Genomic DNA, 15,046 nt, shown 5'->3' with positions numbered 1-15,046 from the left:
ACACACTGTGTATGAAAGAAAGTTTTAACAGGTTTAGACAGAGATACAGAAATGTGTTCAATCCAAGAAAAAGTCAAGATCTCTGGCCAAAAAGAAGGACATGTGTAAGTGTATGTCCAACTACTCCTTGAGTTTTCCCTCCAGAAAACTCTGGATCTTATGCAGGTTCTCTTCTTGCTGACCTAGAGCCTCCAGCAAAATGCCCATAGGTGACCTCTTCAGTCCAGCGCCCTCTATCTTGTTCTCCAGTTTATTCTTCATGTTGCGGAGGCGAAATGAAGCGTGTGCACATATCACTGAAAGGCAGATGGGAGAGCGACTGGTAACGTTTGAAACGCTTGGCAAAAACAAACCCATAAACTATGATATAATCAGACACAGTATATGAAAGAACATATTTGACTGAATTTTAAAAGAACTAAGACTATGACTAGACTGCACTTCAGAAATGTATTTATGTATAGCACTGAGCAAAAGTCGTCGGCCACCATATTTATTTTCCGTCTCTTTGTTAGGATACGACCGGAAAGAAGAGGACATACATATATGCACGCTAAAATAAAAAATAACAACAACAGTTCATTAACAAAATGTCAAACGTCAGTGTTAATTGTATTCTCCTTTCTTTCTTGAAGATTTCTTAATCTTTTGGTTCATTTTACCAGGTGTCCCAAAGTTCTTTTATTTCTGTCTCTATCTATATGTATCTAACAGTGGCCTAAAAGATTTCAGCCTTAAATCTTAATCATCATGTACTGTGCAGAGACTATATGGACAAAAGTTTTCGGACACCGGACCAATTACACCAACAGGGCCTGTAATGACGTATTCAAACGTTGGTCCCCCTTTTGCAACTTTCCTCAAGATTCCAAGTGTTTCTTTGGGGAATTTGAGTCCATTCATTCTGTAGAGCATTGAAGAGGTCAGGCACTGTTGTTGGACGAGAAGGTCTGGCTCACAACCTCTGTTCTGCTCGTCAAACCATGTCTTTATAATTATTGCTTTGTGCACTGGGGCACAGTCATGTTGGAAAACTGTAGAAAAGGCTCTTCCTCAAACTGATGCCACAAAGTTGGAAGCATAGCATTGTCCAGAATGGCTTGGTATGCTGAAGCGTTAAGATTGTTCTTCATTGGAGATAAAGGGGCCTAGTGCAAAGCCTGATTGAAACACCTGAATATAATACTTAACATGTGTGGCCAAATACTTTTGTCCATACAGTATAGTGAATATAAATGTTGTGTCATTCATGTTTAGAAACCAAAAATGTCAAACACCCAAAGCCAACATTATTATCTTCAACTTACAAGCCAGAGGTAAAGTGATGGCCGTCATGAACACCATGACGCTTCCCAGCAATGAAATTAACATGTAGCTGGCGACCATGACGGCGATCACGAACGCAGTGGGATTCTGTCTCTTAAAGTTGTTGATCACAGCTCTGTTCTCTCCAGCCCACACTGAGCCCAAGAAGACGCACGACACCACGGCCATGGCGGTGAACATTCCCACTGGGTTCAGGAACCTGCAGGGTGGAAACGCAAAAGAACACACCACAGAGCACAGATGGGTCAGTTCACGAAGTCCAGCACAGTCATATGTGTGGTCACTGGCTCCACCAAGTGTTTAGATGCTGTCGGTGCAACAACAAGGCTTCAAAGGTGAGGTGAGAAGTGAAGTGGGTGGATTGTGTTGTGTTTTCTCCTCTATGTTCTGAAAGCACAATATACAGTATATGGTTTCACTAACAGTGGCAATCCTGGATAACGATGTATCACAGAGCTAAAGATAACAATGATGAAATTCTATATTGATGACACCCCAAACTGTCCAAATTCCCTTAAAACAGCAACAACAGTTATACAAATTCACAGCAATTAAATCTACAAAGTGCTTCACAAGAATATAATGGTAGAGAAAACATCAAAACATTAAAAACACGGAAATAACTATATTTGGACATGGACCATAAAAGTCTAACCATTAGAAAAGTACTTGCCAACGCCCTCTGATGGACAATTTACATAGAGGCAACAGTGTATTTGGCTTTTCTGCCCTGTCACATCATGTTACAGTATTTACTGGTATAGATATGATAAAAAAAGTTAATAACAATATATTTGTCCAGTCAAAGTAATATATATATATTTATATATATATCCATATATTTATTAGTAAATTGTATCTATATTAGTGAGACTTAAATCCGACAGATTAGCGTTGAATGCTGTGCCATGTAAGGATGTTCTGGTTTTAGAGCCAAGTGCATGTAGAGACACACCACCAGTTATCAGTCAGTACTTAAGTGGTGGTTACAGTTTGTTGGGAATTAAATATTTGGCATTACAAATGATCCATGTCCATGTGAGTGCGGTTTCCAAACTGGATAAAAAAAAAACCCAGACAGTATGATTTTAAGAGACACGTGTCTGAAAGAGTCACAGGTCTGCTTGGTTATTTCCTCATCCTGACCCCAAAACAACTAACACTTGTTTTTTTTCACCTAATCAAAGCAAACAGGGTCCAACTGATTAAGCTGATGCGCTCATAACTCTGCTATCTGCAATGCAACAGCTGAGTAGGACAAAGCATTGCAACAATATGTCATCACATAGATCAGCAGACCATGACAGAGGGCATCACTATTTATAGCAACAGAGGAAGAACCAAAACCAACCAAACCCGAGCTATTTCATATAGTAGAGACTCTACGAGTTATCACATAATAAACTGCTCCTTCCAGCAGCTGGCAAAGGTGAAAGGAATATTTTTATTTAATAGTTATAGTAAAGACATGCTGTTATGTCCCGCTACTGTGATTACTGCTTTGCAGAAAGGAAGTTGTGGTTTGGCCTGTGCCGCTCTGTAACACATGTGTGGGCAGTTTCTGTTCTGTTTGTGAGTCATTTTGATGATTTTTTCTGGGTATGAAGGATATTAAGGGAGGTCTGAAGGACATAGAGTGATTTGTTTACTGCTCCCCCATGTTGATGGGAATGTGAATTGGCAGGTTTGCACTTTTTTTGCTTTCTCTACATTTTGTAAGACATGAGAGGTCACACAAACAGTAGCTTAGCTTAAGCCAAAATAAACCACCAATGGTGATGTATCTTATATGATAGTATATATATGTTAGACAGACTTATGCTTGAAGAGGCTAACTTGCTTGAATAAATGGTGCCAGATACTGGAGAGTGTCTCTTACTTCGTGGATCTAAGATACTACAGTTTCCATCAAACACATCCTGGAAGACTTGTGTCAATGTTTGACTTAAAATATAAAATGATGCAGACGAAGCTGGAGCAAAAATGTTTTATTCATTCTGACATATCACTTGGGGATGCTGAGTCATAATTATAACATTCTAATATCATTTTCTGGTCGGGATCTCCTATATTTTTTCCACCATTTGATATGAATGGACATACTTTATTCACATTTGCCTCATCAACGGGTACATCCTAGTCTTCACCTGTCTAATTAGAAATCCCTCCAAAGTAGACTTCATCCTAGTTACACTAACAGGGATAAGTGAAGGTTAAATAAAAGGTGACAGTTAAACAGGGACAGTCAAATGAACACGTCACGGCTGCTGTGTAAATAAAAAACCTAACTTTCCACATGTAACTTACCCGACAATGAGGAAGACGACGATGGCTAAAGCCAGATAGTTTGTCTGATAATACAACAGGTTGCTGACGACTCTGTTGTTCCATTTCGCTAAATCTTTCACGTCTGGTTTCGCGAATCTCTCTGCACCGGGAAAGAAGTCGTCCCACGGTCTGAGTGGCGTCAGCTCCACTTTAGCCATTTGACCCATTTGTTGATCTGACAGCAGCAGCAGCAGCAGCAGCAGCAACAATAATAATAATACACACACAACCCAGCACAGGAAATCTCACAGGAGGAGCTACGCGAGCTTCTCGCGAGAAGATACCGTCTACATGCGCCTTTAAAGCCCTCCCCGGGACTCTGACGTGGCCTCACTCTATTCGTCAGCAGTCCCATGTTGTCAAAGTTCTTCCTGGAGCGCAGCACAACGACAGACGTGATATTCTGAAGCGATAAACTGCTTTATATGTTTAGAAACGCTCATGTTAAAGTTGTATTAACGTCTCTCGTATATATTTGGTACGTTTACGTACGTGCCGGTAATGTTTAATCGTCGTGACAGGTGCACGTGGACATACAGCCTTAATTAGCTCACAGCTAACGAAGGTTTATGACCAAGTTAGTGTTTGTTTAGATGTGGAGCAGAATATTGAGTCCTCGTGTGATTAGAGGCACACGTTTGTGTTGGAGGAGTCTTTACACGATGCAGCTGAAGACCAGTGAGTTCCAGTGTCTCTTCACTGACGGACTTAATGGACTCGTAGGTGAGACTACATCTGCAGACATGAAACCTCCACCTGTGGTCACACAGTTTCCTTCGGGTTTGAGTGGAATTTGGGCACCAATGTTCATGATGAGATCATTTAAAATATATATATATATATATATATATATACATACACACATACATAATTATATATATGAATTGTTGAAATTCCAGGTGAAGCTAGGAAAAAAAACTCTTCCTCACCCCCTATTTTGGCTTGTTCAGTTATGCACATACAGCAACATCTCTTCATTTGTCATACATCTGTAAGAATCTTGGTGCCGACTGACTTTTGAAACAGCACATTTTGTGAATTATGTGTACACAAACACCACTCTGCAGTGACATTTAACAAATTCTATCAATGTGATTGTATCTTATTGTTTGGAGATACTAATGAAAAAGACCGTAATGCAGACGTCTCAAACTTCACTCCTTCACTCAATTTCATGTGGCCTGCCACTTAATATCAAGTTATTTTTGAATACCAGATTAATTTTGCATCATAAATAGATGCAAATTATATCATTATATAATTTTTACGCTCTTCAGAAAGATGGGATTTTTATTTCCAGTGACCCTCAGGTCATTTGAGTTTGAGACCCTACTGTAATGGATGTTTAATTCCAGAAGGTGGCAGTACAGCAACATTACTGTACATCATCAAAGCTAACAAGAGGAAGAAGTGTTTGGGGTGTCCTTGTGCTTCCATCTACAGTGTCTGTATGTGTCAATACTGAAAACAAATCCTTTAAAAAGTGACTGTTGTGTTCATTGTATTGTCATATATATTATACCATTGAAAGTTGGAGGGGGGTAAAATTTCTTGTCACACTGCCTGTGAAACATTACTAAACTTAACTCCTCTCTTTGTAGAGGTGTTTGGGAAGCACAAACATGAGCTGAGAATTGCTGGAGGTGCTGTGCGAGACCTGCTCTCTGGGAAGCGTCCGGAAGATGTAGACTTTGCCACAACAGCCACTCCGGAGGAGATGAAGCACATGTTCAAAGCTGCTGGTATAAGGATGATCAATAATAAAGGAGAGAAGCACGGGACCATCACAGCAAGGGTCAGACATTAATACCAAGTACAATCGATCTGTCTGATCAATTAAGTAGATCTTGGTGCCAGAGTATTGTGTAGAGATTGGCGCATGGAAACAGGAAGTTGTGTTCCTATGTTGTGTGTTTTTCCCTAGAACTTGCAAGTAAGGTGAATGTAATGTCACAGTGGATTCTGTCTGGAAGAAGATATTTATCATGCACATACTACCCTAACAGTTACACGATGAGAACTTTGAGGTGACCACATTGCGAGTGGATGTTCAGACAGATGGACGTCATGCAGAGGTGGAATTCACTACTGATTGGCTGAAAGATGCAGAGCGGAGGGACCTCACCATCAACTCCATGTTTTTAGGTAAGAGTGTGTTACTGAATCATGAATTAAGCGTGTACATGAGTGGTCTCGTGATATGTGTATTAATGTTGATGTATCCTCAGTAGACTTGTCACTGTTTAATACGCCCATGTCAATGACTGTTCTGCTCTCACAGGTCTTGATGGCACATTGTATGACTATTTCAAAGGATATGAAGACCTAAAAAACCATAAAGTTCGGTTTGTTGGCAGCCCAGAGCAAAGAATCCAAGAGGACTACCTTAGAATACTGCGATATTTCAGGTGAGCAATTAATTTTGTTTCAAACCAGGGAAGCACTCGGAATGTAAATCTCCACCAAGTGCACTGAACATTTCCCTGCATAATGGGCTTATTGTTGTTGTTGTTATTATTATTGTTGTAGTTGCTTAAGTGACATATGGCGTGTTTCCACTAGCTTAACTTGTGACGTCATAACCAGGGAAAATGTGTGATGTCGACAGACTGACGTGCACTGATGACAAACTGTAGATCAGTTAAAAAGACTTAACAAACTTGAAAATGTGGGTTAATCTCCAACATTTAGCAAGGAAATGTGTAGATTCTGGTGTATTTAGCGACAGCACTGCTGAAAGTCGGATGGTTGTGTGATTCTCATCACTACCACCTGGGTTTTCCATCAACATCCATTTTGTAAACTCTCATCTGCAGACACACTTCCGCCTCCACTGAATCACGTGATGTAAAAGCGCTTCATGAGAGAGAAGGCAGCATTTAGGGTGGGAAACTCAGAGAGGAAAATATCTCATGAAATAAAATGCAGAAGAATCGTTGTCATTTAGAAATTAGATCAAAATTGGTTTTGAACTGGGGGGTTTGTTTGTTTTTTTAAACAATTTTTTGTTCAGCCCTAATGCAGACCAAAACATACAAGCTTTTAAAAGATAAAAACTGAAATCAATTTCCTTAACAATGATTAATCTCAGGTCTGTAATTTCATATCAGGTTCTATGGCAGGGTGGCTTTGGATCCAGATGACCATGAACCAGAGACACTTACTGCCATCAGGGAAAATCGCTGTGGGCTGGCAGGGATATCGGGAGAAAGGATTTGGACGGAACTCAAAAAGATGGTGGTTGGTAATCACGCTGCTCATCTGCTGGAGCTGACGTACCAGCTGGGACTGGCACAGTACATGGGTGAGATAAGCAACAATATGACACAACACAACCATCTGCAACAATCACACTGTGTGTTAAGCAGTGTGGGTTATGGGACAATGACAATTTCAATCAGTAACTTTGAAATAGTGTAAAATACATTTAAATTAGCAGAGGCCAAGATATCCTGACTTTAACTCTTAATTGAGTGAAAAAATGCTTTGTCCAAGTCAGTTCATTTGCCAGTTTCATGTGAAACTTCACTGGTTTCTTCTTTTATCAAGGGTCCACCCCTCTTGAAAATTGACTGTAGCAAATAATGACTGCCATTATGTGCGTGCAGGTCTAAGTGATTTTGATTTATAGTGTCAGTAAATGTCAATGACTGAAAACTTTTGTTCCGTTTCTAAGAAGCTATTGAATCATTCCCCTCGGATGATTCAATTGCCTCTCCTGAGATGAAGTGGACTTTGATGCCTCTTGACTCCTGTGGCTCTGTGATCTCTCGTATTAGTTGGCACTAGACCGATGATCCAGTGACTTTTAAATGTTCATTTTATAGGAGTGTTTGAACAAGATAGCAAGACATTAGACATGTTATTGACCATTATTCCAGGTAAATCGATATTTTCTTGGTCCTGTTTTTTTGCAATGCTTAGCTCTCCTTGTCCCTGCACGTTCACAGGATTGCCTCCAGATGGCAATGTTGAGGAGATGAAGCATGTGTGGCAAAAAGCCAAAGATCTCTCTCCCAAACCTATGACCATTCTGGCTGCGCTCTTCCGCTGCCCAGAGGAGGTGGAGAAGATGGACATCCGGCTGAAGGTGTCCAAGGAGGAGAAGAGTCTGGCTCTGTTCCTGGTCAAATACAGACGTGAGCTCTGCAAGAGTAAAGATGAGCCTGACAGCGTCAAACCCTTCACTGATTTCATCATTGATGTAAGTGTCATCCTCCTCCTTCACAGTCATAAACAATCAGATTTCAGTGTGTTCATGGTGGTTTTTAATTAAAAATGGCCTAAGATTCCTTGTGTGATTCACTTTGGCTTGCAGTATTCAATGTATCTGCAATGAAAATGTCATGTTCCAGGCAGATATTGATTCTGATTATTTTGTGTTACAAGCCAGTGGGTGCATGTCAGCTGAGATCACCTATGATGAAGTGATTAGCTGATTTTAAAGCCGAATGCAGTGGCTGCTGGATGAGGTTCAAGCATAAGATTTAGGGAAAAAAGGCACCACTGGTTCTAGCTTCTTCATTAAGATAAATGTCTTTACATCTGGGTTTTTTGACTTTTGAACTTGTTTGCTTCACCTTTGTTTCTAGGAAAGTGCAGTCATAATTTCTCTGGAGATCAATTAACTGATTAATCAAGAAAATAATTAACAGATTAGTAGACCATGAAAATGCCCGCAGGTAAACAACACAACTTTATGTTGGCCCCTTGCTTCTGTTGAGCTGTATGCTCTACCTGCATTCATACACCCATACTAATGTGGGTTGGTAATAAGCAGTCTGGGAAATGTTTAGAATCCCTAAACACGGATTGTGTTCTGAAAGTTACATGTGGTTAAACTTTAAAATTTATTTCACTTGTTTACTAGTTTTTTGGATAAAAGTAAATAAGACAGGACATTTTGAAAAGGATATTTTCATGAAATACTACATTTGAATCTAATTAAGGGGATAGTTCAGGTATATTGAAGTGTGGTTGTATGAGGCATTGATGTATAGCAATGATTTAAGACTTACTTCAGTGTCAACTTGAGTCAATGATGTCTGAAGCATGCATTTGACCCTTAATGTCAGCAACAGACAGCCTTTCTCAATGGAAAGTGAAGATTGTAAACTACTCACACTCTACTGCATTGAAAGACAAAGGAAATCAATGCCTTTTAGCTTGCATAGATGTGCTGGTCTGCTGCTATCTCATTTGGTAAGTTTGTGTCACTTGGATAGACCCGAATGATGGATTTCAGCATCACAAAAAACATATTTAAACTTGCTGAATGAGACAGCATTAGATCAACATCTCCTCTGTGCTGTGATGGGGAAATAGCTGAAATCTGTTTCCCTTGTGTCCTTGCAGGTGGCCATGTTGTCAGTGAGGACATGCATTGCTTTACATTTAAATGCACAGTATGTAATTTCTGTTGCTGGGGCTCATTCTCTCTCAATCAAAACAACACATTATGTTTTTGAACAATCCCTTTAAATGTAACTGTCGTACAGTCGTGATCATACTGATCACCAAGTCAAGCAATTAGAAAAAACTAAATGCGATTATCGTGCAAAAAAAGGAATAAGGGCAGTTTCAAAGGCATTTATTACTAGAGCCACATTGTTGTTATTATTATATTATGTGCCTTTCTCACTGGTCTAAAATGGACTGGGGATTGTAAGAAATGTCTGTGGACCAATCAAAAACTAGGAGCCTTTGATATAGAACCTGATGACAGCTACGGGTATGTGTCATTAGTTACATCTGGTCAAATCACACCTACAAAGTCCAGATTTTTTATTTTTTGACCCTTCAGTTTTTTTTGTTGATTACATTTATTATAAAATACAGTTCAAGTCTAAAACCCAGTTTTCAGGGGTTTAATTCTAACATGTTCTTCCATCTCTTCAAAAGGCCCGGGAGCTGGACACTCAAAGTAAAATGTGCGAGCTGCTTAAGTATCAAGGCGAGGAGAAGCTGCTGGCAGCACTCCGTGCATGGTCAATCCCTCGATTCCCTGTCAGTGGCCATGACCTGAGGAGGCTGGGCATCACATCCGGCAAAGAAATAGGTGTCACTTTGCAGAATCTCCGTGACATCTGGAAGAAAAGTTGCTACCAGATGGAGAAAGATGAACTCCTCAGTTATGTAAAGCCTTGATAAACACAGGGAATGCAGTTTAATCGTAAATCACTCAAGGGTTGCTTGTGTTACATCTTACATCACCATGTAAATTTGATGAGCTCACACACGCGCACGAGGCAATCACCATCACAGCTGCCATATTTTGACAAAAACAGCAGTGCATTCCATCATATGTGTTATTACAGAGTCCTGCTGTCTGTGTGAGTCCCTCAGATTAACAGCTGAAATCATAACAATGCTCAGCCAATTCAAACTGTAGCAGCATCACTTATTCACAGGTTGGACTGGTGTGATTAATGAGGATAAGAGTGTGATGGCCGTTGACCAGGGGGAAAAAAAAATCTCTAGTCAGTTACTGTAAAAACAGGTATTTATTTTCATGGTAAAATAATGTTTGGTTGTGATAGCTGATTTTCTTTTAAGTTCAACTGCAGTTACCACATTATGGATAAAATGTATTCTTTATGCTTTAATTGAAAAAAAGATAGTGTTGTGTCTTTTTTATGTGAAACGCATTGTTCTATTGGGGGGTGTGTGTGTGTGTGTGTGTTTGAGAGAAATACATGTTTAGTGTAGTGCTGGAGGAGGTTTGCTCCTCCCTCCTGGAGAGATGCGCCATAAAGTCTTCTACTCTGTCTTATTACAACACCACCTTCTGCCAGGAGACTATCAACTTGATTGCTGTGGTTCATCCCAGTTCCAGGCTGCTTCTTTAAAAAGTTTAAGAAACAAATAATGGTGATATAAAGCCTGTGTTGCTTTGTGAAAGTATGGCTTTGTTACTCATAAACATCAGCAACATCAGTGCGGACGGTGCACTGTCCGAAGATGAGCCTCGGGATGAGCACTTGGCTCAGGTGGAAATAGTTCTCCTGTCCATCATCTTCATCACTGCGGGGATCCTGAACTTCGGACTCTTGTTGGTGCTGTGGAAGCGGAGGAAGCAGCTCTCCAGGATGCGCGTGTTCGTTTTCCACCTGTGCGTCGCAGACCTGGTGGTCACATTCTTCCAGATTTGTCCGCAGCTCATATGGGACATCACGGACAGATTCGTCGGTCCAGATGTGTTATGTCGCGCAGTGAAGTACCTGCAGGTGGTCGGGATGTTTGCGTCCACTTACATGATCGTGGTGATGACGATAGACCGCTACCAAGCCATCTGCAAACCGATGGTGACTTTCCAAAAGCGCAGGGCGCGCTGGAACGGTCCGGTGTGCGCCGCCTGGTGCGTCTCTCTCATCGGCAGCCTCCCGCAGGTTTTCATCTTCTCTCGGGTCGAGGTGGCTCCGGGTGTGTACGACTGCTGGGCGCAGTTCATCAAGCCGTGGGGACTGAGAGCCTACGTGACCTGGACGACACTGGTGATATTTGTGGTGCCCGTTCTCACGGTGGTCGCGTGCCAGGTACGCATTTGCCGCACCGTGCACCTGAACTTCCACACGAAGACGCACAACGGCGGAGAGGCGTACAGCAAGCCGCTATCTACGCGGGCCAGCAGTGTGGCAGGAGTGTCCAAGGCCAGGGCGAAAACGGTGAAGATGACCGTGGTCATTGTCCTCGCGTACATCATCTGCTGGGCGCCTTTCTTCACTGTGCAGCTCTGGTCTGTCTGGGATCTCGAGGCGCCAACTCAGAGTAAGATCCTGGAAACATTTCTTAAAACAAATTAAATAACAATGTTAAAAATATACTAATAGTTGTAATTTTATGTATAGCTTATTCAGTATATTGATTTATGACGAGACAAAATATGTAACAGAAACAAGAACAAAGGTTGGCTGAATTTTTGTTCCCAAAAACTTGATAAATGCAAAAAAACAACAACTTAATTTTGTCATCCAAATGATATCCATATATCTATCTATCTCTTTTGATGACCATTTCATGTATTTCATATTCAGGTTTGTATATTAGAGAGCCTATGTAGCTTTCAGTAAGACAACATAATCAAAAGATGATTAGTTTGTCCATTGTTGACTATACTGTAAAACATGGTGGTTGACAGTGGCAGCCTCTGTGGAGCTGATCCAGCTCCTGAGATAGAAATAGAGGGCTCATAATGTGGTAATGGAAAAACAAGAAATCATACAATCAGGAAATGATCAGCAATTACTTTGTCTTCAATATCTGTACCAATATCTAAATATTGCACCATGGTCCCTTAAGCAATGTGTGTGTTGTAATCATTACATTTATCAGATAGAGGAAAATGAACAAGAAAAATTGCTTTCATATATTAGTCATTGACTGCCCTGATTTATAAAGACCACATTCATAAACATCATGTCAGCCCTATGAATTTAAACATGTGTCACATCCTTTCAGAGATAGAAAATAAAAAATAAGAAGAGTACACATGAATTTCTCAATTTCCCTCCTCTGTGTTTCCAGCTGCGACCTTCACCATCCTGATGCTGTTGGCCAGCCTGAACAGCTGTGCCAACCCCTGTATTTACCTGCTGTTCAGTGGGAAGCTGCCCAAGAGACTGGTGGCCCTAATGTGCATGAGTGAGCCTGAGCTGAAGGATTCCATTCAGGAGGAGACCACCATGGTCAGCTCCCTGTACATCAGCCTCAAAAGCCTCTCAGTCAGCAGATAAAAAAAGCACCAATGCCTCCACATGCATGTAGGTGAGACAAAGTCTTATTGACATCAGTGTGAGGACAAACATCTGAATGGTCCCCAGTCCCTGTGGCTGCAGTTTATAGTAGAGAGAACATTCATTCAAAGATGAGACCAGTCAATGTAGAAAGACAATGTTGAGTGCCAGCCACAGAAATCATTATTGAAGTAACTGTGGGCTGGTTTCCATCAGCCCATCAGCCATGTGCTTTCTATTAAAAAAAATAAGTAAATGGAAAATTGCAATTTAAACAGGCTCCAGCAACATCAGTCTGGCTTCCACTTTTCACTGTGCTGGAAAACAGTAGGAAACAGCGGACAAGGGGAGGAACGTGTGGACTGATGAGGAAACCACAGCGTTTCTTGACTTGGTACAAGAAGCAAATATTACTACAATAAGCGATGGGAAGCTGCAACAAAACGTGCGCCAGTACCAGCAGCTACTGACCCTCTTTATTTACCTCAAGCTGCGCCTCCTTATCCTTTCATTTTGACCCACACTTCTGCTTATTTTGGGGAACCAACTGCCAATATGGAAACACACTTTTCTTCAATCACCGCTTTGAACATTCAGTGAAAAATTGAAAAAACCAGGTTCATATAATAATAACAACAATAATAATACAAGAAATGTTCTCACCTTATTTCCAGTGGTGGTGCAGCTTAGCAGATGCTTTTTTGCTCCACTGGTGCATCACCGAGGACCAGGACTATGTTGACCCCTTGACTTTTCCTCTATCCCCCACTATCACTTTGACATTTGTGGTATTGACTGGTATTAATTTAAATATATAGAACCACCTGTTATTTCATTGGGCTCTGACATATGGACTGAGAGGATTATATTTGTTTGTTTGATTGCTTGTTGTTGTTGTGTGGGTTATTGATTAATTAATCTATTAATCCATAATAACATTTCAGCATAATCGATAAATCGAGGGATCTGAGGGACACTTCTGCGCCTCCTCTCTACTCTGTTTACAGCCTCACAACAAAATGTGCAGCCTTACACACGGGAGGCTTTGACCAAACAGATTGCAAGGCTGGTCAGGGAGAAACAGGAAACTGACCAATCAGAGAGAGTGCGAGAAAGAGCAGGTGCTGTTACTGACTCTTCCACTACCTGCATCTACCTCCCCTCTGGTTCTGGACTATAGTGCCAACAACTTTCTACCATGCAAAGAAACCTTAAAATAAACAATAAGACAATAAGAGTGGACATCAACAAAAAGTTTCATCGATGGATCATCTGTCGTGTGTGAGGCAAATGCATCTGTCTGATGGAACGAACTCAGGACAGCGAACCACCATCCCAAAACACAAGAGGTTTAACTGTGGCCACACTTCACACTTCATGCTCTGTTTATTGCTCATTATGAAATGTTAGTGCTAAGATGGTGAACATGGGACCCCTAAAAATCTGCATTTTACTACTGTACATTTTGACTTTAAGCACAAAGCATTATATGTATATGGCACAAATACTGAGCATAACATTGGGCCTTCAGTCAGTTCTGCATATTGTTAAGAACAATCATACCAGGGACACATCATTTGTTTAAAGAAATGCTACTCTTACTGCCACTGCATGTGACAAATGTAAATGTCGTCATCCTCTTATATGTATGTATTAGTGTATACTGTGTGTGGGTCTATGTGTGTGTGCAATTATTTATGTGTGTCAGATGTCTTTTGAATGTGATTATTTGATATGCCATGCTTCTTATCTGTATGTATGACAGTGACAGATTGTGGATTGGAATGTTCCATTATGAAACAACAGGTGGGTCTCTGTCTATTATGTATCTCCACATGTGTCGCAATCATTTTTTACATACATTTTTGAAATATTAATTTCTCGGTCTCTGAAATGTGTTCGCCAAATAAACGGTTGTGACTTTAATTGTGACTGTTTTTTGGTCTTCCCAAAAATGTGTGTGAAGAGAAGTGGACCATGCAGTCAAGGGGACAAAGAAGCACAGCATGATGTTTGAAATTTGAATTTCTTTCCCCAAAAATGAAAAAACATTGCAAATGAATCAAAATCTAGCAACTTCAGAAGAAATCTCGGCCCATATCAAGGTCAACTCTACAACAAACCATAACATTACCTCAACAAACTGATCTTGCTAAGTTCCTTTCCTGCCCGGCAGTATGATGACACGTTTAATGCTGCTCTCCACAGACATCAAACTAAATTATAATTTTATATTCAAGTGTATAGTAGTCTTCCTTCTCCTTCTTCCTCTTCTTCTTTTTGGTGTTTTATGGTGGTTGGCAAACAATAACGAGAGTAAACGAACAGAGGGTATTTGAGGTTTTTCTCCTCTGGTTTTTAAATATAATTCAGTCGACATACACAAAGTTCTCAAAGACATCATTGTCTACAAGAAAACACAAACAAACTGCTGTTGACTTCTGGTAAAAGCATGTCAACGGGGGCGATATAACCAAAACTGTAAAGCCTTGTTAGCCAATCAGAAGACAGGAAGACAAACATTAAAAACTAAAATGTATATATTATATTATATATTTATATATTGTTTTTATATTAACACATATTATGTGTGTAAGCATGTTAAAAGTTCAGCTAGCAATGCTAACACTAGCACAACTTGTAAACAAACATGTTGATGT

The 15,046-nt window shown here is 40.4% G+C and overlaps 3 protein-coding genes across 4 annotated transcripts; 2 read left to right on the top strand and 1 right to left on the bottom strand.

Moving 5' to 3' along the window:
- Positions 1–10: 10 nt before the first annotated feature.
- On the bottom strand, positions 11–3,880 carry arl6ip5a (ADP-ribosylation factor-like 6 interacting protein 5a). Its single transcript, XM_044023048.1, has 3 exons — positions 3,634–3,880; positions 1,308–1,525; positions 11–296 (listed from the first exon to the last, which is right to left on the bottom strand). The coding sequence occupies exons 1-3, from the start codon at positions 3,819–3,821 to the stop codon at positions 121–123; spliced, it is 582 nt and encodes a 193-aa protein (XP_043878983.1). The 5' UTR covers positions 3,822–3,880; the 3' UTR covers positions 11–120.
- Positions 3,881–4,003: 123 nt separating this feature from the next.
- trnt1 (tRNA nucleotidyl transferase, CCA-adding, 1) lies at positions 4,004–10,156 on the top strand. Of its 2 annotated transcripts, XM_044024898.1 has the most exons (8): positions 4,004–4,377; positions 5,256–5,449; positions 5,579–5,587; positions 5,661–5,799; positions 5,936–6,062; positions 6,765–6,958; positions 7,605–7,858; positions 9,556–10,156. In XM_044024898.1, the coding sequence occupies exons 1-8, from the start codon at positions 4,248–4,250 to the stop codon at positions 9,799–9,801; spliced, it is 1,293 nt and encodes a 430-aa protein (XP_043880833.1). In that variant the 5' UTR covers positions 4,004–4,247; the 3' UTR covers positions 9,802–10,156. The 2 variants fall into 2 exon arrangements, with proteins under 2 accessions (XP_043880833.1, XP_043880834.1); XM_044024899.1 differs by lacking the exon at positions 5,579–5,587.
- Positions 10,157–10,373: 217 nt separating this feature from the next.
- Positions 10,374–14,299, top strand: avpr2b.1 (arginine vasopressin receptor 2b, tandem duplicate, 1). Its single transcript, XM_044024900.1, has 2 exons — positions 10,374–11,421; positions 12,178–14,299. Exons 1-2 carry the CDS (start codon positions 10,557–10,559, stop codon positions 12,384–12,386), a joined length of 1,074 nt encoding a protein of 357 aa, XP_043880835.1. The 5' UTR covers positions 10,374–10,556; the 3' UTR covers positions 12,387–14,299.
- The last annotated feature ends 747 nt before the right edge of the window (positions 14,300–15,046 follow it).

The sequence above is a fragment of the Solea senegalensis genome, linkage group LG4 (assembly GCF_019176455.1).
Source record: "Solea senegalensis isolate Sse05_10M linkage group LG4, IFAPA_SoseM_1, whole genome shotgun sequence".
NCBI lineage: Eukaryota > Metazoa > Chordata > Actinopteri > Pleuronectiformes > Soleidae > Solea > Solea senegalensis.
Note: the sequence above shows the minus strand (reverse complement) of the source record. Positions and strands in the feature narration are given on the sequence as shown.